The 25,136-nt window shown below is 65.6% G+C and overlaps 1 protein-coding gene across 1 annotated transcript in view; it reads right to left on the bottom strand.

Annotated features, from left to right (window-relative positions):
• DOCK6 (dedicator of cytokinesis 6) overlaps nucleotides 1-24,547 on the bottom strand; it is a 45,624-nt gene extending 21,077 nt beyond the window's left edge. The window contains exons 1-21 of the mRNA XM_075061230.1: nucleotides 24,473-24,547; nucleotides 23,246-23,502; nucleotides 20,830-20,920; nucleotides 18,726-18,901; nucleotides 17,602-17,670; nucleotides 15,853-15,964; nucleotides 15,442-15,654; nucleotides 13,846-13,931; nucleotides 13,257-13,323; nucleotides 11,987-12,136; nucleotides 11,725-11,805; nucleotides 11,121-11,277; nucleotides 8,764-8,888; nucleotides 8,427-8,520; nucleotides 7,811-7,973; nucleotides 3,736-3,853; nucleotides 2,919-2,989; nucleotides 2,397-2,535; nucleotides 1,987-2,088; nucleotides 1,354-1,440; nucleotides 529-760 (exon numbers count right to left, since the gene is read on the bottom strand). Coding sequence (XP_074917331.1) covers nucleotides 529-760; nucleotides 1,354-1,440; nucleotides 1,987-2,088; nucleotides 2,397-2,535; nucleotides 2,919-2,989; nucleotides 3,736-3,853; nucleotides 7,811-7,973; nucleotides 8,427-8,520; nucleotides 8,764-8,888; nucleotides 11,121-11,277; nucleotides 11,725-11,805; nucleotides 11,987-12,136; nucleotides 13,257-13,323; nucleotides 13,846-13,931; nucleotides 15,442-15,654; nucleotides 15,853-15,964; nucleotides 17,602-17,670; nucleotides 18,726-18,901; nucleotides 20,830-20,920; nucleotides 23,246-23,502; nucleotides 24,473-24,547 — 2,665 coding nt within the window. The remainder of the gene's footprint in view (nucleotides 1-528; nucleotides 761-1,353; nucleotides 1,441-1,986; nucleotides 2,089-2,396; nucleotides 2,536-2,918; nucleotides 2,990-3,735; nucleotides 3,854-7,810; nucleotides 7,974-8,426; nucleotides 8,521-8,763; nucleotides 8,889-11,120; nucleotides 11,278-11,724; nucleotides 11,806-11,986; nucleotides 12,137-13,256; nucleotides 13,324-13,845; nucleotides 13,932-15,441; nucleotides 15,655-15,852; nucleotides 15,965-17,601; nucleotides 17,671-18,725; nucleotides 18,902-20,829; nucleotides 20,921-23,245; nucleotides 23,503-24,472) is intronic.
• Between the last annotated feature and the right edge of the window lie 589 nt (nucleotides 24,548-25,136).

Genomic DNA, 25,136 nt, shown 5'->3' with positions numbered 1-25,136 from the left:
TGAGAAGAACAGCCAATCAGAGCAGCTGCAAAATTCTCTCCCCCCCTCGATCACAGGGCGAGGTCCTCACCAGGTAGGGGGGCACCAGGCACCCCCCCGATCACAGGGCGAGGTCCCTGTGGGGTGGAGGTGGGGCAATCACCCCCCCCCGATCACGAGGTGAGGGTGGGGGCAGTCACCCCCTAATCACAGGGCGAGGTCCCCGAGGGGTGGGGAGCGCCAGGCACCCCCTGATTACAGGGCGAGGTCCCTGTGGGGTGGGGAGGGTGCCTGGCGTCGATCACAAGGAGAGGTCCCCGCGCGGTGGGGGGGCGCCAGGCACACCCCCCTGCTCACAGGGCGAGGTAGGGGGGCCAGGCACCCCCCCTGCTCACAGGTCGAGGTACCCGCAAGGTGGAGGGCACCAGGTGCTGCTCACAGGGTGAGGTGGGGGCGCCGGGCACCCCCCCAATCACAGGGCAAGGTCCCCGCGAGGTGGAGGGCACCAGGCGCTGCTCACAGGATGAGGTGGGGGCGCTGGGCACTCACCGATCTGGCCGCCGATGACGGGCGGGCGGGCGATGAGCAGCAGCAGCTTGTCCAGGACCCGGTGGCAGTGGGCAAGCAGTGGCCCCAGCCCAGCCCCCCGTAGCCCGGCCACGCTGGCCCGCAGCTCCCCCTCCACGCTGCCCTCGGTCAGCACGGCGTCCCGCAGCCGCACCGGGAAGTGCCCCTCCTCCAGCACGTGGCCCAGCGTGAAGAACTTATCCAGGGCAGGGTCCTGCCGGGGGACAGGGGCAGGTGGCACTGGGGGGCTCCAGCCCCAGCTCCCGCCTCCTGGGACCGCCGGGCACTGGCTGGCGCCGCTCTGGCCTCTTGCACTAGTATCCGTCCCGCAGTGCAGAGGAGGCCAACGAAATGAACCCAGGAGTCCTGGCCCCCCAACACCAGGCTCTAGCTCCCCACGGGCGGGTGGGTAGTAGCGCGGGCACGGAGGGATCAGACCCGTCAGCCCCAGAGACGCTGGGTGCGTTGGCAGAGGGGAGCCGTGCCTGGCAGCCCAGGAGGGCCGCAAGCGGGCATGGCGTGATTGCCAAGGGCTGGGGTGCCAGGTCTGGAGCCAATCCCAGCCCCAGAGACAGGCTGTGCCTGAGTCCGGGGGGCAGGGCCCAGATCCTCGGCCAGGTCCATGGCCCCCCCGCAGCCTGGCAAAGCGCCCCCCATGCAGTAACTAGACACAGTGCCTCCCATCCATACAGAGCACCCCCAGCCTCCCTACCCCCCACCCCCTGACCTGCCCCCTGGGTTCCAGCACCCCCCATCTCCCCACCCAGCTCCAGCCCCCCAGGACATCGGCCCCAGCCCCGCCCTCACCTGCGTGTGCACTGAGGACACGGCCAGCAGCTCCACGTGAAACACCCCTTTGTGGTTATCAACCCACTTCATGCCGGGGAGCTGCACCTGCCGGCGGGGAGGGAGAGCCGTGGGCCCCAGCCCCTGACCACTCCCGACCCGGCCCCCACTCCTTCCCCCTACCCCCAGGTCCCAGCTACCACCCTATCTCCACGGGCAGAGGGCAGGGATGCCAGGCAGGGGTGCAGCGGCGCATCCTCTCTGCCCCTGAGCGCTCCTGGCCTGGCCCCCACTCCTTCCCCTTACCTCCAGGTCTCAGCTACCACCCCATCCCCACGGGCAGAGGGCATGGATGCCAGGCAGGAGTGCAGCGGCGCTCCCTCCCGGAATCTGACCACTCCTGTGACTCAGTTTCCCTGCCAGCTGCAGGGTGGGTGGTGCCCAAAGGCAGAACATTCCCCGCTCCCCCCCAATGTAGCTCCCATCTCAAGGGGGCTGGCTCCCCAGTCCCAGCCTCACAGGGGCAGGTCCAGACTGGGTCTGCCGGCCTGGATGCCCACCTCCCAGACCCCAGCCCGAGCCAGCCGGTGCCCCTAGGGCCAGAGGCTGGAGCACTGGGCCCAGGGCTGACCCAGACCTGCTGCACCTACTTACGTCGGGGGTGAGCACGGAGTAGCTGGGTGGGGGCTTCTCCACCGACACAGGCAGGCAGAGGGGCCCTGTCCGCAGGCGGCCGTGCTGCAACAGCGGGACCCACTGGCAGGAGAGAGCAGGGATGAGACCAGGGGACCCCAGGGCTGGAGAGGTTCCTGGGGGACAGGGACACGGGGTGGGGGAAGTGCCAGGAGGCCTGGGGGCCCCAGGGCTGGAGAGATGCCCGGGGGGCTGAGGAGGTTCCCGGGGGACAGGGACATGGGCTGGGGGCCCCAGGGCTGGGGAGGCTCCTGGGGGGCTGGGGAGGCTCCCGGGGGCAGGGATTGGGGCAGGGGGCCCCGGGCTGAGGAGGCGCCCGGGGGCAGGATCAGGGGCGGGGGGCAGCGAGGGGCCTCCCCAGGCGGGCTGACCGTGTAGCCGACGGGCGTCTCCAGCGGCGCGTTCTGCTTCGGCTGGCAGCTGATGTGGGAGAAGGTGAAGAGCAGGTGGTGATTGTCCGTCAGGGTGGGCGGGAGCTGCAGCTTGAACTCCTCGTAGAACTCGGGGCACCTGGGGGGGCCAGCAGGCAGTGAGCCCCCCGCGGCGTCCCCCGATCTCCACGCTCAGGCACTGAAATCCCCCCAGTCTCCAGGCTGGGGGGCTGCCCTGGGCCCCGACCCACGTCCTGGGGAGACCCACGGCAGAGACCAGCCCAGCCCAGTGCTCCCCTCCACCCAGACACCCCAAGACAGATTACCGTATTAACTGGAATAGCCCCCCCATCCAGCTTAGCATCCCACACCCAGACATCCCAAGGTGGGTTACCATATTAACTGGAATAGCCCCCCATCCTGCTTAGCACCCCCTTCACCTAGACACCCCCGGATGGGTTACCATATTACCTGAAATAGCCCCCCCACCAATGCCTCAAGAGCTCGGTGGGCAGTGCTCACCTGTTGTGATACACCACGGCCGTGTAAGCCTCTTTCGTAAACTCGCTGCAGCTCGACTTGCCGAATATCACCTGGTGAAAGAAACATTACATGGGGCAAGGGGGGGCAGACAGGCAGGTCAGCCACAGACTGACACAGCTGCAAGAGATGGGAGAGGGATAGTGCTGCCTCGGGGGTTCAGGCATCAGGCCTAACCTCCCTGGGATCCTGGAGAGTTTAACCTTGGGCCGGAAATTTCGGGTGCCCCTGTGTAGCATCGCTGAGCTGGCCCCCCCCCACCTGATCTTGGGGCTGATGGAAAGTGCCTCAAAGGGCCCTGAGGTTGCAGGCAACGCGTCCCCCCCAGCGTTTTTGGGGTCTTAGGTCGGGCAGCCCAGAGGGGGCAAAAGTCTCTAGCCAGACCCCTGAAATCCCGAGATCAGTTTGAAAATCCCCAAATGGGCTGGAGGCTGCAGCATAGTGAAGCCCCAAGAAGAGCCGGAGCCTGTTGGTGCCATGGACCCAGCACCCTCCTGCCTCGGGATGGTGCTTTGATATAGGGCCAGGGACCCGCGGACTCTTTCTCGGCCAGACTCTGCTTCCGGGCCACAAGCAGGGAGGGGCGGTGCCAGCTCTCAGCTCCATCTCCGCTTCACCCCATGATCCGTGGCCCTTTCTCGGCTCCATTTCCACTGCCTCCGAACTGGGCTGGGGGCACGTGTGTCAGGCTGAGGCCAGTCGCATCCCTCAGGGGCGGGTGGTTCCTCCAGCAGCGCAAGGAGCTGGGTGCCCTGCCGGCTGTCGTGCCGGGGAGCTCGGGGCTGGGGCTGGAACTCACTGGCAGGGCCTGGCTGGGGTCCTCGCCCGCCATGAACCGCACTTTCACGGCGATGTTGCGCACGGAGCCCTGGCGGCTGCTGAAGTTCAGGCTCTGGGGGTAGACGTAGAGCAGGTTCCTGGGGGGTGGGAGAGAGACACGCAGGGGGTCAACGGGGGCCTGGCAATGTCCATTCACACAGCTGCGGGCTGGGATGGGGTCCCGTCTCCCAGAGGCCTGTGGGGGAGAGCAGCAGCCCCATTGCAGGAAGGGAAACTGAGGCACCAAGAGGGGAAGAGCCTTGGTGCCAAGACAGAGGAGAGAACCAGGTATCCTAGCTCCTAGATGGTGCTGTCCCCCCACCCCCGGCTGTGCAGTGGTGCCTCCTGACCCCCATTCCCTGCCTGCCCCCCGCCCACACATGGCTGCCCGCTGGTGACCCTGATCGCATTAATCACGAGGCCGCTCTGGGGCGGGCATGCAGCTGGACAGGCAAAGAGCCAATGGACAGCAGGGGCCCAGGAGTGCGAGGGAGGGGGATGAAAAGGCAGAGGGGGGGATTTGCTTTGAGACCCCCCCCCAGCTCAGGTGCCCTTCTCTGGTACCCTGCACTGGACTGGACTGCCCCAGATCCTGTCTCAGCTGGAACCCCAGTCTGGGAGGGCAGTGGGGTCTAGCGGTTGGAGGGAGGGGGCTGGGAGTCAAGACTCCTGGGTTCTCTCCCCACCTCTGGGAGGGGAGCAGGGTGTAGTGGTTAGAGCAGGGGGGCTGGGGGCCAGGACTCCTGAGTTCTAGCCTAGCTTTGGGAGGGAAGCAGGGTCTAGTGGTTAGAGCGCGGGGGTCCTGGGAGCCAGGACTCCTGGGTTCTCGCCCCAGCTCTGGGAGGGGAGCAGGGTCTAGCAGTTAGAGCCGGGGGGGGCTGGGAGCCGAGTCTAGTGGTTAGATGGGCAGGGTTGGGAGCCGGGACTCCTGGGTTTTCTCCCTCGCTCTGGGAATGGAGCGGGGTCTAGCTGTGTGTGTCAGGAGCTCTATGGTTGCCTGCTGAGGATCTGCCCCCCGCCCCAGCTGGAGGAAGCTCTGAGGAGCACAAGCCAACTCCATTATTAACCCTTCGCTGCAGCCTCTCTGACGCAATCCCCTTTCGCAACTGCCCTGACCCAGCCAGGGGCTCCATGCCCCGGAGCAGCCGTCAGGACAGGGCGCTGGACCTGCGCCAGCTGCCAAAGTCTGCTGGCACCAGAGCCCCAGGGGCGGGGAGGAGAGTCTCACCAGACACCCAATGCCCTGCCCCACACCTCCCGCCGTCCCCAGGCCTGTATAAGGCCATCTCCCGCCCTCCGGTGCCGGAGCGATGCTGAGCCTGCTGCTGCTGCTTCTGCCCCTGTTGCCCCCTGGTGCGGCCCTGCCCACCGTGCCCCCCCCAGGGATGGCCCCGCAGGAGGAGGTGGACATCCTGGTCTATGGGGTGCTGCAGTTTAGCCAGGCGCTGCATGAGACCTACAGTGCCACAGGGCAGCGGCTGGAGCAGGCCGGGCACCGGCTCAGAAGCTGCCAGCACCTGCTATGGGCCCTGCACCGCCAGGCACAGCAAGCCCGGCAAGCCATGGACGAGATGCGGGAGGCAGTGGAGGGGCTCAAGGTACCTGCCTGGGGGAAGCGGGCGGTTGGGAGCCAGGATTCCTGGCTCTGGCACTTCTTCAGCTTGAAACCTCGAGGTTCACATCTCTGCCTCGGTTTCCCTAGCTGTATGGCAGGGGGTGATGGTTTAGAGTCTGCAAAGCCTGCAGGAGGCCAGGTGGGGAGGAGGATGAGCCCGCTGGATCCTGGTTCTGGGGCTAAGAGGATTTGGGGGTTTCTTCCCGACTGGGGCCAGGTGCCTACTAACCCCCAAGTCTCCAGGTCTCCCAGTTCATCTGACCAACTGAGGGTGCCCGGAGCCCCGAGGGCAGGATTACCAGCCCCAGATGGGAAAACTGAGGCACAGGGCAGGATGCTTTTGCTGCTCTCCCCTCCCTCCGCCAGACCAAGGAGACAGCACTGCAGCTGCAGACCCACAGCACGGCCCAGGCCTTCCAGACAATGCTAGCGGGGCGCCTCCTGCTGGCGGAGCGGTTGAAGGAGCTGGAGGAGACGCTGGCTGGCCTGGTGGGGAGGGGCCCCCAGCATGGGGCCACGGAGATGGCTGCTCTCAAGGTAACACGCGCACGCTGGGGTCCTTACAGACCTGGGCCCCGGGAATTCACAGCTCCAGATGCTGCCCTGACCCCACCTCGCTCTGGGCCTGGGTGTGAGACAACCCTAAACCCACCCCCAGCCCAGCCTGCACCGCTGCTGCCAGCAGGGGGAGCTCTGAACCATGGGCTCAACCCTCCCCTGGGGGGGATCACCATGTCCACGTCAAGGGGAGGGGAGTGACCCCAGCGACCTCCAGGGAGTGATGCTGAGCAACCCCAGCTGGGATCCAGGCACTATGATCTGTTGAGCCCCAGGCCAAAACAGAGGGGGGCGCACTGATCCCCCCGGACTGCTGGGCCCCCAACTCAGGGATGATGCGGGGAGGTGGCCCCCAGGAAGGGGGCATGGGGGAACACAAGGGAAATGGGGGAGAGAGTGACTGGTGGGGGAGGGGGAGCAAAGGGTCACCTGGCACTTGCCCCTGGGAGTGTCTGACCCCTGCCTCTCCCCAGTTGCACCTGGAGCAGCAGAACCTCACCCTCCAGTTCCTGGTGGACATGGCCCAGCAGCAGCAGCAGCAAGCAGCCAGGCAGGCGGAGCAGCTGGCCCGGCTCTGGGAGCAGGTAAGGCCCCCACGGTAGGGGTGTTTGGGGGGCTCGGTTTGGGGAAGCATGAGGGGGGCACAGCCGCTACCCACTGGGAAACGCAGCAGAGAGGCCATAGCAGAGCCGGGATTGGAACCAGGTGCCCCGTGGCCATGGCACTAGCCACTAGCCCATGCACCCCATGATCCCTGACTCAGGCACAACCCCATCCCCACCCCTACCCCCGGCCTCTGCAGCCAGGGGGCCTGAGCCAGGCTGGGAACCCTGGGTCTGTCAGAAGCCCGAGCAGGGTCGACTCCCTTGGGTGCTGCTCGTGGGGGCGGAGCCCAGGTGGTTTCCCGGAAAAGCCAGTGGGTCCCCCGCTCCGGCTGCCCCATGATGCCCATGCCCCCCCCACACACACCTGCTCTCAGCCTGCCCGCTCCCACCTGGCAGATGGAGGGTCATGCTGGCACCAGGACATGAACAGGCCCCACGGGACGGCCGAGGAAAGCCACACGGAGCCTCACCGCCGCGAGGGACCCCGGCTCCAGGGGCTGCTGTGACAAGGGGCCGGGCAGCGCCAGCTCGGCCGCTGGATCTGGGAGGACCCCCAGCTCCCGAGGGACGGACATGCCTCCCAAGGGCTCTGGTATCGAGCGCTGGAGGCTCCCTTCCCCCAGGAAATAAATGAACCCCAGGGCTGGGGGAGCCACCCTCCTCCTGGGGCTTATTGGAGAGAAAGTGACTCCGGCTTCTACAGGGGCGTTGGGGAAAAGCTCTCCTCCCCCAACCCAGCCCTGCCGGTGCCCCTCACTCCCAACCCACAGCCCCCGCTATCCCAGCTCCACCAGAGAACCTCAGTCCTGACCCACAATCCCCCTTCTCTCAGCCCTGCCCCCCAGCTCTGCCGGTGCCCCTCACTCCCGACCTGCAGCCCCTGCTATCCCAGCTCCACCAGAGAACCTAAATCCTGACCCACAATCCCCCTTCTCCCAGCCCTGCCCCCCAGCTCTGCCGGTGCCCCTCACTCCCGACCCGCAGCCCCTGCTATCCCAGCTCCAGCTCCCCACACCCCATCTTTGTTGTTGGCCCTTCGGCGCCAAAGGTCAGACTAACCCCCAGTCACATTTTCCCAGTGGCTTTTGTGGGTGCACTCGGGGCTCAGGGCTGGTAGCCAGCCCCCCTTGCCGTCCCAGGGGTCCCAGCAGATGCGCCCGGCCCTGTTGATCAGCAAAGCGCCCATCTGATGGCCGATGAAGCCATGCCCGGGCGCCACTGGGCTGCCAGTGACTTCCCAGGAGAAGGCAGCGGCACACACGCCCACGGGTGCCCACCTGTAGGTGGTGTGGGGGACATACACCTCCCGGGCCGGGAACTCCAGGATCTCCTTGGTGGGCCGCACCCGGGGGTCCGGGTAGGGCTTGACGTGCAGCAGCTCTGGGGAGAGGCAGTAGTGGGGGCTCTCGGGCGCCGGCGAGATGTCCACCTTGAGCTGAGCTGGGGAGAGGAGACAACGGGCCGTGAGGATCTCAGCACTATGGGGCCGGTGTGTGGGGCAGACCCCCACGGCTGATGGGAAGGGAGGGCCGTGGCTACGCTAGCCCACGGGACTGAGCCCAGGGACAGGTGGGAAGGGGCTTGAGGAAGACGTCAACAGGGGATGGCGCTGGGCAGGGAGAAGGTGGGACCTGGGAGGGGTGGGGCATGGGGGACATGAGAGGGGGCTTGGAGCTCCCCTCCTCCAGGGCTGCCAGAGGTTCCTTTGGCCTCGATGTAGATTAGAGCAGCCGTGAGGGCTGCCCTGGGTGCAGCAGCCCCCATGGGTGTGGCTCTGCGGCTGCCCCCGGGGGGCCTTCCTGCTGCATACGGGCCCCCTAACGCCCCCGCAGTACACAGAGCCTGGCGGTGCCCAGCCGTCCCCACTGCCCGGGCCATCCCCACCAGCAGCACCTGTGATGGGCCGCAGCCGGCGCAGCAGCGAGGTCGGACGCCTCATGTCCGCCAGGAACTTGTACAGGTCCTCAGCACTCAGCCGGTCGCCCTCCTGCCGGGGCCGGGCGGGCGTTAGAGCAGAGCAGGCTGCAGCGTCTGGCACCACCCCCCAGGCGCCCCCGAAGCAAACACCCCTGGCCCCGCCCCCAAAGCAAACAACCCCTTGGCCGCGCCCCCAAAGCAGATGCCCCCTGGCCCCAGGTGCCCCAAGCCCCGCCCATCTCACCCAGACAGCTCCACCCCCAAGCACCTCCATCAATCCCCCTCGCGGCCGGCAGGGGGCGCCGCCTGTTACCTGTTTGAAGAAGTTGGTGACGGTGAGGGTGGCGGGGCGGAAGCCGGCGAAGCTGCACAGCTCCTCCCCGGCGCTCATGCGCTCCAGCGTCCTCCTCTTGCGCTCGTTCCAGGTGCCCCGACGCTCTGCCGGGGGGGAGGGGAGGGGTCACACCGGGCAAGGGGGGCTCCCAGCGGGCGGGCCCAGCAAAGCCCCACGGGCCGCGCCAACCAGAGACTCCACTGGGCCTGCCGGCCACCCAGGGAGAAGCCCGGAAGCCCGGCAGAAACGAAGGAGTTTTTTTGCAGCCACCTCTGGGGTGGGATGCAACAGCTGCCTGAACAGCTACTGGGAAGAAACCTGCAGCGCAGTGGCCCATGGGAGGGGGGGATCACTGGGGGTGGGGAGCGGCCGGCACTCGGACACAGGGAACAGGAGCCATTCACCACCAGCAGCAGTCAGGACCTGGCTTTAGATCAAAACCTCCTGCCCCACAGCACCCCCTAGCGCACCCTGGGCCCAGCCCTACCTGCCACGGGAGAGCGCCCCCAGGGACCCCCGCTTCACTCCCTGCCCCACAGCACCCCCTAGCGCACCCTGGGCCCAGCCCTACCTGCCACGGGAGAGCGCCCCCGGGGACCCCCGCTTCACTCCCTGCCCCACAGCGCCCCCTAGCGCACCCTGGGCCCAGCCCTACCTGCCACGGGAGAGCGCCCCCAGGGACCCCCGCTTCACTCCCTGCCCCACAGCGCCCCCTAGCGCACCCTGGGCCCAGCCCTACCTGCCACGGGAGAGTGCCCCCAGGGACCCCCGCTTCACTCCCTGCCCCACAGCGCCCCCTAGTGCTGCCCTGGGGACCTCCCTGCCTGCCACGGGAGAGCGCCCCCGGGGACCTCTGCCCCACAGTGACCCCTAGTGCCACCCTGGGGACAGCCCTGCCTGCCCGGGGAGAGCGCCCCCTGAGGACCTCCACCCCACTCCCTGCCCCACAGCGCCCCCTAGCGCTGCCCTGAGGACCTCCCTGCCTGCCGGGGAGAGCACCCCACAGCACCCCCCGTGCCCCCTGGAGCCACCCCTGCCTGCTAGGGGAGAGTGCCCCCTGGGGACCTCCACCCCACTCCCTGCCCCACAGCGCTCCCAGCACCCCCTAGGGCCAACCCTGCCTGCCAGGGGAGAGTGCAATCTGGGAACCTCCGCCCCACCCCCTGCCCCACAGCGCCCCCTAGCGCTGCCCTGGGGCCAGCCCTGCCTGACAGGGGAGAGCGCCCCCTGGGGACCTCCGCCCCACTCCCTTCCCCACAGCGCCCCCAGCACCCCCTAGGGCCAGCCCTGCCTGCCAGGGGAGAGTGCAATCTGGGGACCTCCACACCACTCCCTGCCCCACAGCACCCCCTAGCGCCACCCTGGGGACCTCCCTGCCTGCCACGGGAGAGCGCCCCCTGGGGACCTCTGCCCCACTCCCTGCCCCACAGTGCCCCCTAGTGCCACCCTGGGGACCTCCCTGCCTGCCAGGGGAGAGCGCCCCCTGAGGACCTCTGCCCCACTCCCTGCCCCACAGCGCCCCCTGGGGTCAGCCCTGCCTGCCCGGGGAGAGCGCCCCCTGGGGACCTCTGCCCCACTCCCTGCCCCACAGCGCCCCCTAGCGCTGCCCTGGGGACCTCCCTGCCTGCCACAGGAGAGTATCCCCTGGGGACCTCCGCCCCACTCCCTGCCCCACAGAACCCCCAGCACACCCTAGGGCCAGCCCTGCCTGCCAGGGGAGAGTGCAATCTGGGGACCTCTGCACCACTCCCTGACCCATAGCACCCCCTAGCGCCACCCTGGGGACCTCCCTGCATGCCAGGGGAGAGCGTCCCCTGGGGACCTCCGCCCCACTCCCTGCCCCATAGCGCCCCCTAGCGCCGCCCTGGGGACCTCCCTGCCTGCCACGGGAGAGCGTCCCCTGGGGACCTCTGCCCCACTCCCTGCCCCACAGCGCCCCCTAGCGCCCCCTGGGGCCAGCCCTGCCTGAGAGGGGAGAGCGACCCCTGGGGACCTCTGCCCCACTCCCTGCCCCACAGCGTCCCCTAGCCCTGCCCTAGGGACCTCCACACCTCTCCCTGCAGCCCAGCACCCCCTAGCGCCACCATGGGGCCAGCCCTGCCTGCCAGGAAAGAGCGCCCCCTGCTGAGCCCCTGCCCCACAGCGCCCCCTAGTGCTATGCTGGGGCACTGGGGCCAGCACAGGTCCAGAGGGCAGAATGCCCCCACCCAGCCCCACAGCGCTGTGGGGAACGTCGCTCCGCGGAGCTCTCCGGACCGTGCCTACGCCCGGCGCAGGAGGCCGAGCCCCAGCTGCCGGAAGCCAGAGGCTGCACCCGCGATCCCAGCCGGGCTCACCGCTCTCGGCATCGGTGGGGTCGTGCTCCAGGGACCCAGCGGTGCTGATGATGTTCAGGAGGTGGATGGCCGTCCAGGCGAAGGGCATGCGGTATCGGCCCAGACGGCTGCAGAACTGCTCCGCCGCCCCGCGCAGCTTCTCCAGCTTCTCCTTGTTCTGGGGCAGGGACGGTCACGGAGTCACCGGGGCGGGGTAACCCCGGCTCACCCCGACTCCCAGACCGAGCCCCCTGGGGATGTGGGGAATTGCACTTCTGCTGTCAGAGCGGTACCCCTGGGGGGTGGGGGCTGGGAGCCAGGACTCCTGGGTTCTCTCCCTGCTCTGGGAGGGGAGTGGTGCTAAGTGGTTAGAGTAGGGAGGTGGGGGGCTGGGAGCCAGGACTCCTGGGTTCTCTCCCCAGCTCTGGGAGGGGAGTGGGGACTGGTGGGTTAAAGCGGCGGGGGGCTAGGAGCCAGGACTCCTGGGTTCTCTCCCCAGCTCTGGGAGGGCAGTGGGGTCTAGAGGTTAAAGCAGAGAGCAGGGGGCGGCAGGGACCCACACCGAGTTTCCCAGGTGAGCCGCCCTGCAGACGGGGCTGGGTCCGGGTCCGAGAGCAGCACTCACCTTGACTGCGTCTGTCTCCTTCATGACCATATAGGGCTCACAGCAGTCGCTGATGTCCCCCTGCTGCAGCACCTTCTCCAGCTGGGGGAGAAGAGAAATGAGTGACCACTGTGGAGGGGAGTCGGGGCCAGGGCGTAAAGCGGGGGCTGGGAGCCAGGACTCCTGGGTTCCACCCCAGCTCTTGGAAGGGAGTGAGGTCTAGTGGTTAGCGCCGCACGAGCGTTTGCAAGCGGCAGAGAGGCCAGGTCATGCCCCCCCTCACCTTGATGACCAGGAATATGTCAGGGGAGGGGTAGGTGATGGAGAAGATGGCGGAGCGCGCCAGCGTGGAGATGGCAGGGTGGCCGCCGGGCGCCCGCAGCAGTCCCTTCACCTGCTCCGAGTTGAGGTCAAAGTAGAAGTTCTCCGAGATCTAGGGACAGAGCAAAGGTGAAAGCAAGGGACAGCGCCACCCTGCGGGCTGGCCTAGGCCCTGCCCCTCAGCCCTGCCCCCTGGTCAGTACAGCCTGGGCCCCACCCCTCACCCCATATCCCAGCCCCCTGGCCAGTACGGCCCATGCCACACCGCTCAGCCCCACCCCCTGGCCAGTGCAGCCCAGGCCCCGTCCCTCACTCCGCATCCCCGCCCCCTGGTCAGTATGGCCCTGGCCAAGCCCCTTGCCCGCATCCCCACCCCCTGGCCAGTGCAGCCCAGGCCCTGCCCCTCACTCCGCATCCCCACCCCCTGGTCAGTATGGCCCTGGCCAAGCCCCTCGCCCGCATCCCCGCCCCCTGGTCAGTATGGCCTGGGACCTGCCCCTCACACTGCATCCCCGCCCCCTGGTCAGTTACGGCCCAGGCCACACCCCTCACCCTGCATCCCTGCCCCCTAGTCGGTACGGCCCGGGCCAAGCCCCTCGCCCTGCATCCCCGCCCCCTAGTCAGTACAGCCTGGGCCACACCCCTCTCCCTGCATCCCCACCCTCTGGTAAGTACGACCCAGGCCACGCCCCTCTCCCTGCATCCCCACCCCCCGGTCAGTACGACCCAGGCCACGCCCCTCTCCCTGCATCCCCGCCCCCTGGTCATACGGCCCAAGCCACGCCCCTCACCCTGCATCCCCGCCCCCTGGTCAGTACAGCCTGGGCCACGCCCCTCGCCCTGCATCCCCGCCCCCTGGTCAGTACAGCCTGGGCCACGCCCCTCGCCCTGCATCCCCACCCCCTGGTCAGTACAGCCTGGGCCACGCCCCTCACCCTGCATCCCCACCCCCTGGTCATACAGCCCAGGCCACGCCCCTCTCCCTGCATCCCCGCCCCTGGTCATATGGCCCAGGCCACGCCCCTTGCCCTGCATCCCCGCCCCCTGGTCAGTACAGCCTGGGCCACGCCCCTCGCCCTGCATCCCCGCCCCCTGGTCAGTACGGCCTGGGCCACGCCCCTCACCCTGCATCCCCGCCCAGTAGGTACAGACCCAGCCAGGGCATGCCCCTCACCCTGCATCCCCGCCCCCTGGCCTGGCACACGCCCCGATGGGGAGGGGCCATCGGGTACCTTTCTCTTTTCCTTGCTGTCATACAGGGCGAGTGTCCCGAAGATGGGCTCGATCTCGATCTCAAACCTGGTGCCGGAGAGATGGTGAGTGTGTCAGGGCCCTTCGGCGGGGAGCGACAGCCCCCCCGCCAGCCCCACACCCCTCGGCACTCAGGGGCCAGCTCAGAGGGAATGAGGTCTAGTGGTTGGGGGGGGGGGACTGGGAGCCAGGATTCCTGGGTTCTATTCCTGGATCTGCCACTGACTCACTGGGCCACCATGGCCAAGCCCTGCCCCCAGTGCCTCAGTTTCCCCTCTAACAGACATCATTGCCCCCACATGCCCTCCCCCGAGGTTCTAGGGATGAGTAGGGCTCAGCATGGACGTCCAAGGCTGAGCTGTTTGCCCTCACAGCCAGGCCCCCCTCCTCTCCCCATTCCCTGGGGGGAGACAGGGGACACCCCCCGCCCCCACTGGACTGGCCCAGCCCACAGGGAAGCTCACTTGGCTCTGGTAGGCACCTCCCCACAGTGGGGATGAAAATGCTGCCTCCCCCCGGCCCCAGGGAGCCCCCCCAACCCCATCACTGCAATGATGAGGGGCGACATACTTGAGAGACAGGCACTTCACCAGGATCCGCTGGCCGAAGTGCTCCCGGGGGACCTCGGGCAGGCTGCAGCGCTCCACCACCTCGTCCTGCCAGCCGGGGGAGCAGCGGTGAGAGCGGCCCCTCGAACCCAGTGCCCGCCCAGCACCCCCCAGCCTGCCCCATGGGGCCAAGCAGACCCTGCCTTTATACCCACTGCATGGGCAGGCCCTGCGCAGGCACCGTGGCCTCGTGGAGACACCGAGGCTCTATTCCCAGAACTGCCACTGACTGCAGCTCTGTGCCTCAGTTTCCCCTCCCCCCAGTATGTTTAGACTGGGAGCTCTTGGGGCTGTGACGTTATTGACATGAACTGTGACCATATAGATCATGGTTACAACCACTGTGATGTAGTTGCAACAAATCTTGTAGCAAGGAGGCCCCGTGAGGTGTCTATACAGAGGTGATGATTTGCTGGTTACGATGATGCTCTGTGTGTGTGTGTGTGGCGGGGTGGGGTTAGGAATATTGGCTCTGTACTTGCGTCTCAATGTGCTTTGATGCTAAGTAGCTCCACTGAAGTGTCTGGTCAGCTTCTCGAGAAGGGGCTGTTCTCAGGAAGTGCCCGGTCAAGAAACACTTAATGGACACTGGACTTTGGGAGACGCCAACCACATCTGAGCTTTCCTGGGAACGTTCAAACTAACATGGACACGATGGCGTTGGCCTGTAAACCGAGTCATGCACGGACATGACACCTGCCCATGTGATTCCAGACTCCATCTTGCTGCTGTGATTTTCCACAGTAAGAATGGAGGGGCCCTTCCACAGGCAGAGGATATAAAAGGCCCTGAAAACTCCTCCATCTGGTCTTCAATCCTGCGTCTTACGTCTGGAGAAACTTTGCTACAAACTGAAGCTCTGACCAAAGGCCTGAATGACCCATCCCAGCGGGGGATGTTCCAGAGACTTGATTTGAACCTGCTGTTTATTCCATCACGGCTACAAGCCTGAACCCAGAACTTTGCCATTACGGGATGTCACTGATTCCATGTAACCACTTCTAGCTCTCAGCTGAATCTTTCCTTTATGAACAAACCTTTAGATTTTAGATTCTAAAGAGTTGGCACCAGCGTGATTTGTGGGTCTGATTTGTATATTGAGCTGGGTCTGGGGCTTGGTCCTTTGGGATCGGAAGAACCTTTTCCCTTTTACTGTGGACTTGGTTTTCATAACCATTCGGCCCCATAGCGAGTGGCACTGGTGGGGATACTGGGAAACTGGAGTGTCTGAGGGAATTGCTTGTGTGACTTGTGGTTCGCCAGTGGGGTGAGACCAAAGTCCTCTCTGGCTGGCTGGTTTGGTCCCTTAGAAGTGGAGAACCCCCAGCCTGGGCTGTGACTGCCCAGCTCTCGGCAATTTGTCCTGAACTGACACTCTCAGAAGTGTCCCACCAAAGGCAGCATCGTTACATCTCAGCTCTGTGCCTCAGTTTCCCCTCCCCTGGGAGCTCTTGGGGCAGGGCCCAGCCCAATGGTGGGCCCCGATCTTGCGTGGGGCATTAGGGTGCCACATTCACTCTCCTAGGAAAGGAGACCCGGCCCGTTCCCTGGGGCTCACCTCGTCGGGGGCGGGGAAGAGCGCCAGGAGCTCCGGGTGCCGGTTCTCCTTGCGCAGCTCCTCGTTACAGTGGTCGAGCTCCTCCATGGCCGTGTGCTCCAGCAGGCCCGGCAGCAGTGGGTCGGCCACTGAGTTCTTCAGGTCGAAGACGCTGGAAGCCCAGCTGCCCCGGGGTGTGTCATCCAGGGAGGCCGAGCGGCGCTTCAGCTCCTCCTGGGTGGGGTGGAGGGGTGAGGGGGGTATCCTCCCACCTCCCCAGTCCAGCCCCCCCAACGCGCCCCTCTACCCCAATGTCCCTCCCGCCCAGCCCCCACTCCTGCAGAGCCAGATACTGGTGACACAGCCACAGATCCCCCCCCAACCGGGGCCACGCTCTGCCTGCAGGCATCCTCCCTTGCCCCCCCGCCTCACCGGCTCCTCCACGGCCTCGTCCTGCTCGAAGACCTGCCGGGGCAGCCCCCTCCGTCTCTGGCGCTGCCGCTCGGCCGTGTTGGGGCTGTACATGGTGCTGAGCTGCTGGTACCTGTGGGCGTGGGGAGCCTTGGTCACACCTCACTGGGAGGACGGGGATGGAGGACAGAACCAGCTGTGGGGCTCGTCTGTCCTGTATCGCCCTCTGACATGCCCGGATCGGCCCGGCCCAGCCAGAGATGGGCTGGGCCCCAGCTCAGAGCTCAGGAGTGGGTGCCAGGAACTAACCACCCCGCTCTGTGCCTTGGTTTCCCCATCTGTAAAACAGAGGGTGGCGCCCCCTCCTTCCAAGGATTCAGCTGTTGTGTAACTCTGCCAAAGTGGGAATGTTCTGGCTGTGTTCTGTGAATGCTGAGTGGGGAGCACTGACCTGGGAAGGGTGCAGTGGACTTCTGCTGGGACTGCCAGCATTGGGGAAGGGAGGAGACCTGAGCATGTAACCCGAGAACCCAGGAGCGGGGGCGTGGAAGCCAGGTGACACCTCTGCCGGGGACACTGAACGATGGGGACACAGGCTGGGTGAGGAGCCGGGGGGAGGCTGAGTGAGAGGCTGGAGGGAGTTTCAGTTTGAAGCTGGCAGAGAAATGGAGAGAGGTGCCCGACAGGGAATGGGCTTCCCAACGGGGCTGAGGCCTTCCTGGAGGCCCAGACGGACCTAACTAAAGGGGGTCCTGTTGCCTGTACCGGCAAGGCCTGTCTGGGGCTGTGTTCTTGTCGTCCAAATAAACCTCTGTGTTACTGGCTGGCTGAGAGTCACGTCTGACTGCTAAGTGGGGGTGCAGGACCCTGTGGCTTGCCCAGGACCCCGCCAGGGTGGACTTCCTGTGGGATGCACATGGAGGGGCACATGGTGAATGCTCCAAGGGAGAGGAGGCTCCCCTAAGTCCTGATTGGCTTTGGGGGGAGCAGCTGCAGAGCATCACCCGGGGACTCCGTGACAGTACCCTGGGCTGACGGATGGACAGATGGGGCAGAAGCCAAACAGCCCATTGTCCCCTGGCCAAGCGTCCGGTCACGCGGCAGAGCCGGGCTGGGCTGACAGAGCCCCGGGCACCAGGAGAAACAAGGTCCCTTTCTCCAAAGGACTGAGTGGATCCGGTTTGTAGGAGTTTGGAAGCCCACAGCGGGCGGCTGGCTCCAGGCAAACCAGCCAAGCGCCAGTGAGCTGGGCCCATCCCCCTGGCCTCCCGCCAAGCAAGGAGCAGGCCAGCGATTTCCGCCAGCAGGAGAGGGGACGGGAGACCCGCCCGGCTCCGAAGCGCAGCTCGAGGCTCGCCCTGCCCCCTGTGATGGAGTAGGAGCTGTCTGTGTGGGGGATGGGAGAGCAGGGGAGGACTTTAGGGGATGGACGATACCGGAGCCTGTAACCTGAGCTAGGTAAGGGAGGGGAGAGGTCAACACCTTTGTCCAGGAAGGAAGACAAAGGAAGGGGCTGGCAGGAGGGAAGCAGTTTTTCAGTTTGGGTTTGGGGCTGTGGGGCGGAATTCAGGGTATCCTAAGCTGGGATCCAAGCACCCTGAAAGCCCAGAAGGACTCGATGGAGGGGTCCTGACTGTGCCTGCAAGCTCTGCTGTAACCTGCGTTCCTGTTGTCCAATAAACCTTCTGTTTTACTGGCTGGCTGAGAGTCACTGTGAGTTCCAGGAAGAGGGGTGCAGGGCCGGACTCCCCCACACTCCGTGACACTTACTTCCTCCGCACCACGACCCAGTCCTCCGTGTAGAGCTGCACCGTGTCCCGCACCCGGGCATCCAGCTTCCTGGCGGGAGGGAAACACAGGGCTCGCCTCTGAATCAGCGGGTGGAGGGAAGAGGGCAGAGAACGTGCGGGCAGCGGGCACACAGCAACCCCAGGGGCCTCTTTTCCAGGACACCTGGGTTCCCTCTTCCTGGCTCTGCTGCTGGCCGGCTGGGTGACCTTGAGGAAGTCACTCTGCCGGAATTAAATTAACTAATGATAACGCTCTAATTAAGCCTCATCACAGCCCCCGGGAGCAGGCAAGGAACATTATTCCAGCCATGCGTCCAGGCTGGGGGAGAGGGACCTGCAATGCCAAATGCCCCATCTCAAAGCGCCTCCTTGTGCAGCAGAGGACGGGGCTGTGCCAGGCACAGGGTGTGCACGGCAAGAGGGTGAGACAGAGAGAGGACGGGGGGCGATCACGGGGCTGGGAGCCGAGAATTCACAAGCTCTGATGCCTCGAGTCCCTGCACCTGACTGGTCTGTATAGCCCAGGCCACGCCCCTTATCCTGAGTCCCTGCCCCCGTCCAGTCTGTATAGCCCAGGCCACACCCCTTATCCTGGGTCCCACACCCTGTGCAGTCTGTATAGCCCAGGCCACGCCCCTTATCCTGAATCCCAAGCCCTGTCCAGTCTGAATAGCCAGGCCACGTCCCTTTTCCTGAGTCACCGCCCCATCCAGTCTGTATAGCCCAGGTCACGCCCCTTATCCTGAGTCACTGCCCCATCCAGTCTGTATAGCCCAGGTCACACCCCTTATCCTGAATCACCGCCCCATCCAGTCTGTAAAACCCAGGCCACTCCCCTTATCCTGAGTTCCCACCTCCCCAGTCTGATCAGTCCTTCGGGTGCCTCAGTTTCCCCAAGGAAAGGACAAAATGCTCCGAGATGTAGGACCCTGTGCTAGATGCGCTGCCCCCTGCTGGTGGCTGGGCAGTACTGAGACACTAACCTGTATTGCCCCATCCGGGGCTGGGGGTCTCTTGCAGCACCACACAGGGCCAGGTGATTATTGGGGCCAGGTCCCACCCCTGTCCCACCATTCAGTAGCAAGCCCCAGCCCAGGCACCCACCCCTCGTCGGGCACCCCCGGTTCCAGCGTGCGGCATTCCCGTGGCTCCCGGACCACCTCCACGTCATCGGCAGGGAACTCGACCAGGTCATGGAGTGGGCCAGGCTCCAGCTCGGGGGGGTGGGCAGCCAGGTACTCCTCAAAGTCTACTGGCTCCACCACCTCCGTCAACGGCACCTGCGGGGACAGACCAGTCAGCACAGGACTGCTCTCCGCAAACCCCACCCCGCCACTGCCCCCTGCTGGTCGTTGGAGCAGGGACAACCCCTGTGTGGCCCCCCAAGTGCTCCCCACAGTGGTGGGATAAGCTAAGGGTTAGAGCAGGAGGCTGGGAGTCAAGACTCCTGGGTTCTCCCTGGCTCTGGGAGGGGAGTGGGGGCTGATGGGTTGGAGTGAGGGGGGTTGGGAGCCAGGACTCGTGGGTTCTATTCCTGGCTCTGGGAGGGGAGTGGGGTCCCGTGATTGGAGCAGGAGACTCAGGACTCCTGGGTTCCTTTGCCAACTCGGGGTGCAATCTAGGGTACCATATCAGTGCCTGTCTTTCTAATGAACCTTGACTGAGCGGGGAGAGCGCCCCCTGCAGAGCTCCTGGCACCCCGGCGCGGCTGAGAGACAGTCAGGATCTACTGGGAAGAGAGCGCCCCCTAGAGGCCTCCCAGCATTGCTCCTGCAGCCCCCCAGCACCCCCCCACCGGTATCCTCCCAGCCTGGTCCACCGAGAGGTGGCAGGAAACCAGGCAGCTGCCGGTACGTGGCTGGCCAAGGGGGCTCTCTCAAGGCTCCCGGGCTGGGCGGGGACCACGCTGGCTGACGGGAGGGGCACGGGTAGTACAAGCCATCTGTGCCAGAGGAAATCTCAGCGCCAACCTGCCCACAAGCGCCTGCCGGGCCGGCACTAACCGGGCAGGAAGTGAGGGCAAGACACCGAAACCACACGGGAAAGGGAAGGGGAAACCAACGCAGTTAGATCTAATGCGCGCCGGAGCCCTCCCCCTTGGCGCCTGGTCCCAGCCACCGGGGCTGGCCTCCCACCTGGGGCTCACGGGAGGCCAATGCCAATGCTTTGGCCCCAAGCGTGCCAGCACGTGGGACCGGGAGATGGATGGAAACGCCCCGTTCTCCACAGCATCCCCCCTGCAGCGCAGCCCCCCTGCTCTAACCGCTAACCTCCCACTCCCCTCCCAGAGCTGGGGAGAGAACCCAGGAGTCCTGGCTCCCAGCCCCCCTGCTCTGACCCACCAGCCCCCACTCCCCTCCCAGAGCTGGGGAGAGAACCCAGGAGTCCTGGCTCCCAGCCCCCCTGCTTTAACCCACCAGCCTCCACTTCCCTCCCAGAGCTGAGTAGAGAACCCAGGAGTCCTGGCTCCCGCCCCTCTGCTCTAACCACTAACCCCCACTCCCCTCCCAGGGCTGGAGAGAGAATCCAGGAGTCCAGGTTCTCAGCCCCGCCCCCTGCTCTAACCACTGGCCCCCATTCCTCTCCACAGGTTCACTGCTCAGAAAGGCACCAGCTGTGGGACAAGAGGCAGCATGGGAGAGGGGCCAGGAAACAGCTGTAGAGGAGGAGCCAGTGCTGTCCGGCTCCCTGCCACAGGCCCCTCGCTGAGCCCCCGCGGGACCCCAGCTCCTGGAGCCAAACGGAGAAGAGACAATGGGGAAGAGGGGCGGCTGTGGGGAATCGCGTGGCTGGCTCCCTGCCCGGGTGGTGGGGGCCCAGCAGCCCCCTCGGGCCTCGCCACGGCCCCATGTCCAGCGGGGGCTACGAGCCGGCTCCAGCCGCGACTCCCAGCCCTCGGTGGTGCCAGCTCGGGCAGGCGGGCGCTGCCTTTACACGCCGAGGTGGCAGGTTCGATGCCTGGGCCCGGGGGGAGGGGGGGCAGCAGAGTGGTGGGCGGGGCCTCCAGGCAGGCAGGCGAGACAGGCACGGGGAGGGCGGGGCCAGGGGGCGGAGTCCCGGGACGTTCCCATGATGCTTAGGGAAGAGCCAATGGCAGGAGCTGGCGCTAACGTTCCCCAAGGTGGCTCTGTCCCCCTCTAGTGGCCGGACCGTGTTGAGAGCCGGGCGGTGCCGGGGCGGAGCGGGGGCAGGGCGCTGGGGTACTCACCAACTGCTGGGACCCGCTGCGCTTCTTGGAGAGCTGGGGGGACCCGCCGTGCTCCCGGGACACCTGCTTCCGCACCTCGGCAGCCACCGTCCTGCAAGAGACACGGGTCAGGGCGCCCTGGGCTCGGCCGAGATCCCACGGGGCAGAGAGCCGGCCGAGGGGGGCTGGGAGTGCGCACACGGGGCCACTCGCTAGCCTAGGGCATGGCGGCACCCATGACACCTCGCCACATGCAGCTGCTCGGACCAGAACCCAGGAGTCCTTCCTGTGCCCCAGGCCTCTGGTCTAACCACTAGGTCACACTCCTGCTCAGACCAGAACCCAGGAGTCCAGGCTCCCAGCCCCTGCTCCTGTGAACTCCCCTCTCTGTGCCTGGCTGCAGATTAGAGGAATGCACTCCCACCCCCATGCCAGCAGCTTCTGCCCCCACCTTCCCCACCCAGGGCTGCGCTGCCCCCAGACCCTCCCACCCAGCCCCCCATCACAGCCTCAGCTGGGCACCCAGCAGGCTCTGAGCTCCCCTCCACGGATCACCCCAAGGCCTGGGGGTGGCACCGGCGAGCCCGCGGGAGCCTCCTTGCTTCACCGCAGCATTTGGTTTTTAATTCCCCTTCTCTCAGCGATGCGCTCTGAGGACACCAGGGCTCTGCCACTGATTCCTTGTGCGACCTTGGGTAAGTCACTGTGCTGCCCTGTGCCTCAGTTTCCCCACCCGTAACATGCAGATAATGATCCTTCCATTTTTCTCTCACTAGGTTAGGAACTGTCCCTTGCTCGGTCTGTGCAGCGCCCAGCACGATGGGGCCCTGATCTCAGTCGGGGGCTGGGCAGTTCCCGGCATGACAGCGGCCCCCGATCTCGGTGAGGGTTCCTACGCGCTACCATAATACACCTTCTACTACTAAGGAGTTGGCAGAAACAGCGGGCCTGGGTTTAGTAGATCTGCAAGCAATCTCCAAAGGTGGTCACCATCACTCCCATTTCAGAGATGGAGAAACCGAGTCACAGAGCGGGGAAGGGGCTTGCTCCAGGGCACCCAGCAGGCCAGTGGCAGAGGCAGGACTAGAACCCAGGAGTCCTGCGTCCCTGGCACAAGTGTTCTGGAAGCAGGGACCCTCTCCCCCCCTGGCAGTGGATACCCTGCTGCCTTTAGCCCCCCATCCCGGGAGGGGGGCCCCAACTTCCTTCCAGCTCAGCTGCAACTGCAGGGCTGTTCCTCCTAGAAGCCGACATGTGCCCCGGAGTCAGCCCAGCCCTGGCTCCCACTCAAGTTCCTGGGGGGTGGGCAAGTCCTTGCAGACAGGCACTGCTTGGCGTGTGTGAAAGGAGACGGGCAAGCCCTGCCCCGGCTCCCCACGCTGCCAGGTGGCCCCGCACCCGGAGATCTCCCCACACGACACAGAGACAGCTGCAAGTGGCACCTGCCTGCACGGAGACACGGGTGTTCGGAGAGCAGGTGCCAGCTGGCCCAAGCAATCCCGGGGGGCAGCTGCAGGGGGGGGGCTGCTGTCGTCTCCCAGGTCCCCCCTCAAACATCACGTCACCCCTGCCAGGCCTGTACCAGAGCCAGGGGAAAAGCGGGGAGCTAGTGCTTCAAGGGGGGAGTCAGAACTCCTAGGTTCTCTCCAGGCTCTGGCAGGGAAGCAGGGTCTAGGGGTTAGAGCAGGAGGCTGGGGGTCAGGACTCCTGGGTTCTCTCCAGGCTCTGGCAGGGAAGCAGGGTCTAGGGGTTAGAGCAGGGGGCTGGAGGTCAGGACTCCTTGGTTCTCTCCCAGCTCTGTGAGGGGAGCAGGGTCTAGGGATTAGAGGAGGGACTGGGGGTCAGGACTCCTGGGTTCTCTCTCAGCTCTGCGGGGGGAGCGGGGTCTAGGGGTTAGATTTCAACTTTTCAGTGGGAAAAGAAAATATCAAATCAGTCAAACCAGCAACTTTCAGCCCCAACCTTCCCCTTCTGAAATGGGGCCATGGCCCGTTGAGGTGGAGCTAAGAATCGAACCCAGGTGTCCGGGGCCCTGCCCAGCAGCTTCCCCACAAACGGGGCCTGAGTCAGCTCTGAAGTGCTCGAGGCTCTGCACTTCTGGCCCTGCTCCGGCGGACGGAGCCACCCGCAGAGGCGAGTGCAGAGCTCGCTGAGCAAGCGACGGGCTCCGGGGGGAGCTCCCTGCCGCCTGAAGAGCTGAGCGTCTCCAGGCCAGCAGCTCAGAGTGGGTCCAAGTGAGTCTGAAGCCAGTGGCTCCCTGGGGGCCCAGTTCTCCCAGCGAACGGAACAGCACAGCACAGCTGGCGCTAGCCGGCCAGGTTCCTCTCGTGCCCTCTACTCTCGCTCCGGCCTGGGACTCAGCACAGGGCCCAGCTGGGCACCCATCTGGCTGAGGCTGGCAGTGCCAGGCGGTACCACCCACGTGACTGCACGCTACCACCGGTTGGCAACTGGGCCATGGCGCAGCAGCTGCCAGCCCAGCCTCCCCAGCTCAGCCCGGCTTCCTGGGGAGCCAGATGTTTTTCCAGCCGGCTCCTCGGCCAGGATCCCATGCTCCAGCAGCGGGGCGGGGGGAGAGGAAGAGGAGTCATCGGGGTGGCCGGCTAGTCCAGTGCCCCAGGCTAGCCCAGCAGGGACCCCAGCTTCCTGGCACTGCAGGGCACACAGCCACATGAGGGGCTTGCGGCTCAGAGCCTGGTGCAGACAAGGTCTGAGGGTCACAGCCCCCCACTCATCTCCGGGGAAAGCCAACCGGACCCCAGGACAATAGAACCAGCGACAACCCACCCCAAGGTTTTAACTGCGGGACTCCTGCAGGCAGTGCAAACAGGGAAAGATGCGCCGGGAACAGAGCCCCCATACCACACACAGGGGCCGTTAACGCCCGTGCCCAGCAGGGGGCTCGGCCCCCTAAGGGAAGTGGTGCCCCCCAGCTGCAGGGGAGAGACTGCAATGACCAGAGCCGGGATTTCATCAAGACTCCAGGGTCCCTCCCCATCGCTCCCACGTGCCAGGGATTACAGCACATGCAAAGGGTGGTACCCACAGCAGCACGGGGCCCCCTAGCACCAAGCTGGGGCATTGGGCCCCAAAGGGGGAGAGAGCACCCCCTACAGCACAGGCCAGAAGCATCAGCCTGGGGAACAAATCTTTCCCGCTGGGCTGGAGTCCAGCAGCCAAAGATCCTTCGGGCCCTGGAATCCACGAGGCCAGGCGAGCGGTCCAGCCAGGCCAGCCTTCCTGCCCCCTCCCCTCCTCCGGGCCAGGCCCAGCTGCCCCTATCAGGGGCAAAGGGCAGGGGAAGCGGGGCAGGGCCATGTCTGGGGGAGGATGCGGAGGCCGGAAATAAGCTGCAATCGGCCCAGCCCTGTGGGGAGAGAGGGGAGGCGTATCCGTCCGGCTCCAAGGTGCTGGAATCTGGCCAGCAAGCCTGGCGGCAACTGGCTCCAACTTGCCGGTAGCGCAGGAAGATGCTTTGTTGGAGAATCTGTGCGCTGGCTATGGGGGAGGGGGAACCCGCCCGCCTGCAGCCCCACAACAACACCAGCCCCCCTTTAGCTGAAGGCATCAGGCCCCCAAGTAACTCAGCGGGAGCTACGCACCTAAATCCCTGCCTTGGCTCTTATCCAGCAGAGGCCAGGGGAGATCATTCACTCCCTCTTACAAACGGGGAAACTGAGGCAAAGAGGGATGCCTTGCCTGATGTCACCAGCAAGGCCAGGATTATGAGCTCCTGCATTGCCCGGACCTTTGAGTCACAGCTAGGGACTCCATCTTCCCCACAGCCTGGGAGCAAGGGGTGAATGGGAGGGGTTGGGGGACAACCGCCCTGCGTTCCTGGGTGTAGCTCAGAGACAGGCTCCAGCCGCAGGCTGAACAATGTATTATTCAAGGACACTGTGACAGCACCTTGAGCCCTGAGATCGGAGTGGGGTGCTGTCCTGGACTGGGGGGGCTCCCCTGCTGTGCCAGGTGCTGCACAGAGTCCGTCAGAAGGGGCTCACAGTCCGACTAGACAAAGGGGTGGGGGGAGGAATTTTATGCCCATTTTTGCAGCTGGGGGAACCGAGGTCGAGAGAGTTGAAGGGAAGGATGGTGCAGTGGTTAGAGCACTGGCCTGGAACCTGTGAGGCGCCCAGATGCTACAGGGATGGGGGTCAGACAAGGACCTGAGACAGGTAAATGAAGAGACTTCCCCAAGGGAGTCTGCATCCCGGGCAGGTCCCAGACCTGTCTCTTGCCCCCTCAAGCTAACCCCACGGGACGTCATTCTGCTCGCTGCCTTCCCCTCGGAAACCTGGGGCAAACACAGCTGCATGCCCTGCTGC

The sequence above is a fragment of the Chelonoidis abingdonii genome, chromosome 26, assembly GCF_003597395.2.
Source record: "Chelonoidis abingdonii isolate Lonesome George chromosome 26, CheloAbing_2.0, whole genome shotgun sequence".
Taxonomy (NCBI): domain Eukaryota; kingdom Metazoa; phylum Chordata; order Testudines; family Testudinidae; genus Chelonoidis; species Chelonoidis abingdonii.
Note: the sequence above shows the minus strand (reverse complement) of the source record. Positions and strands in the feature narration are given on the sequence as shown.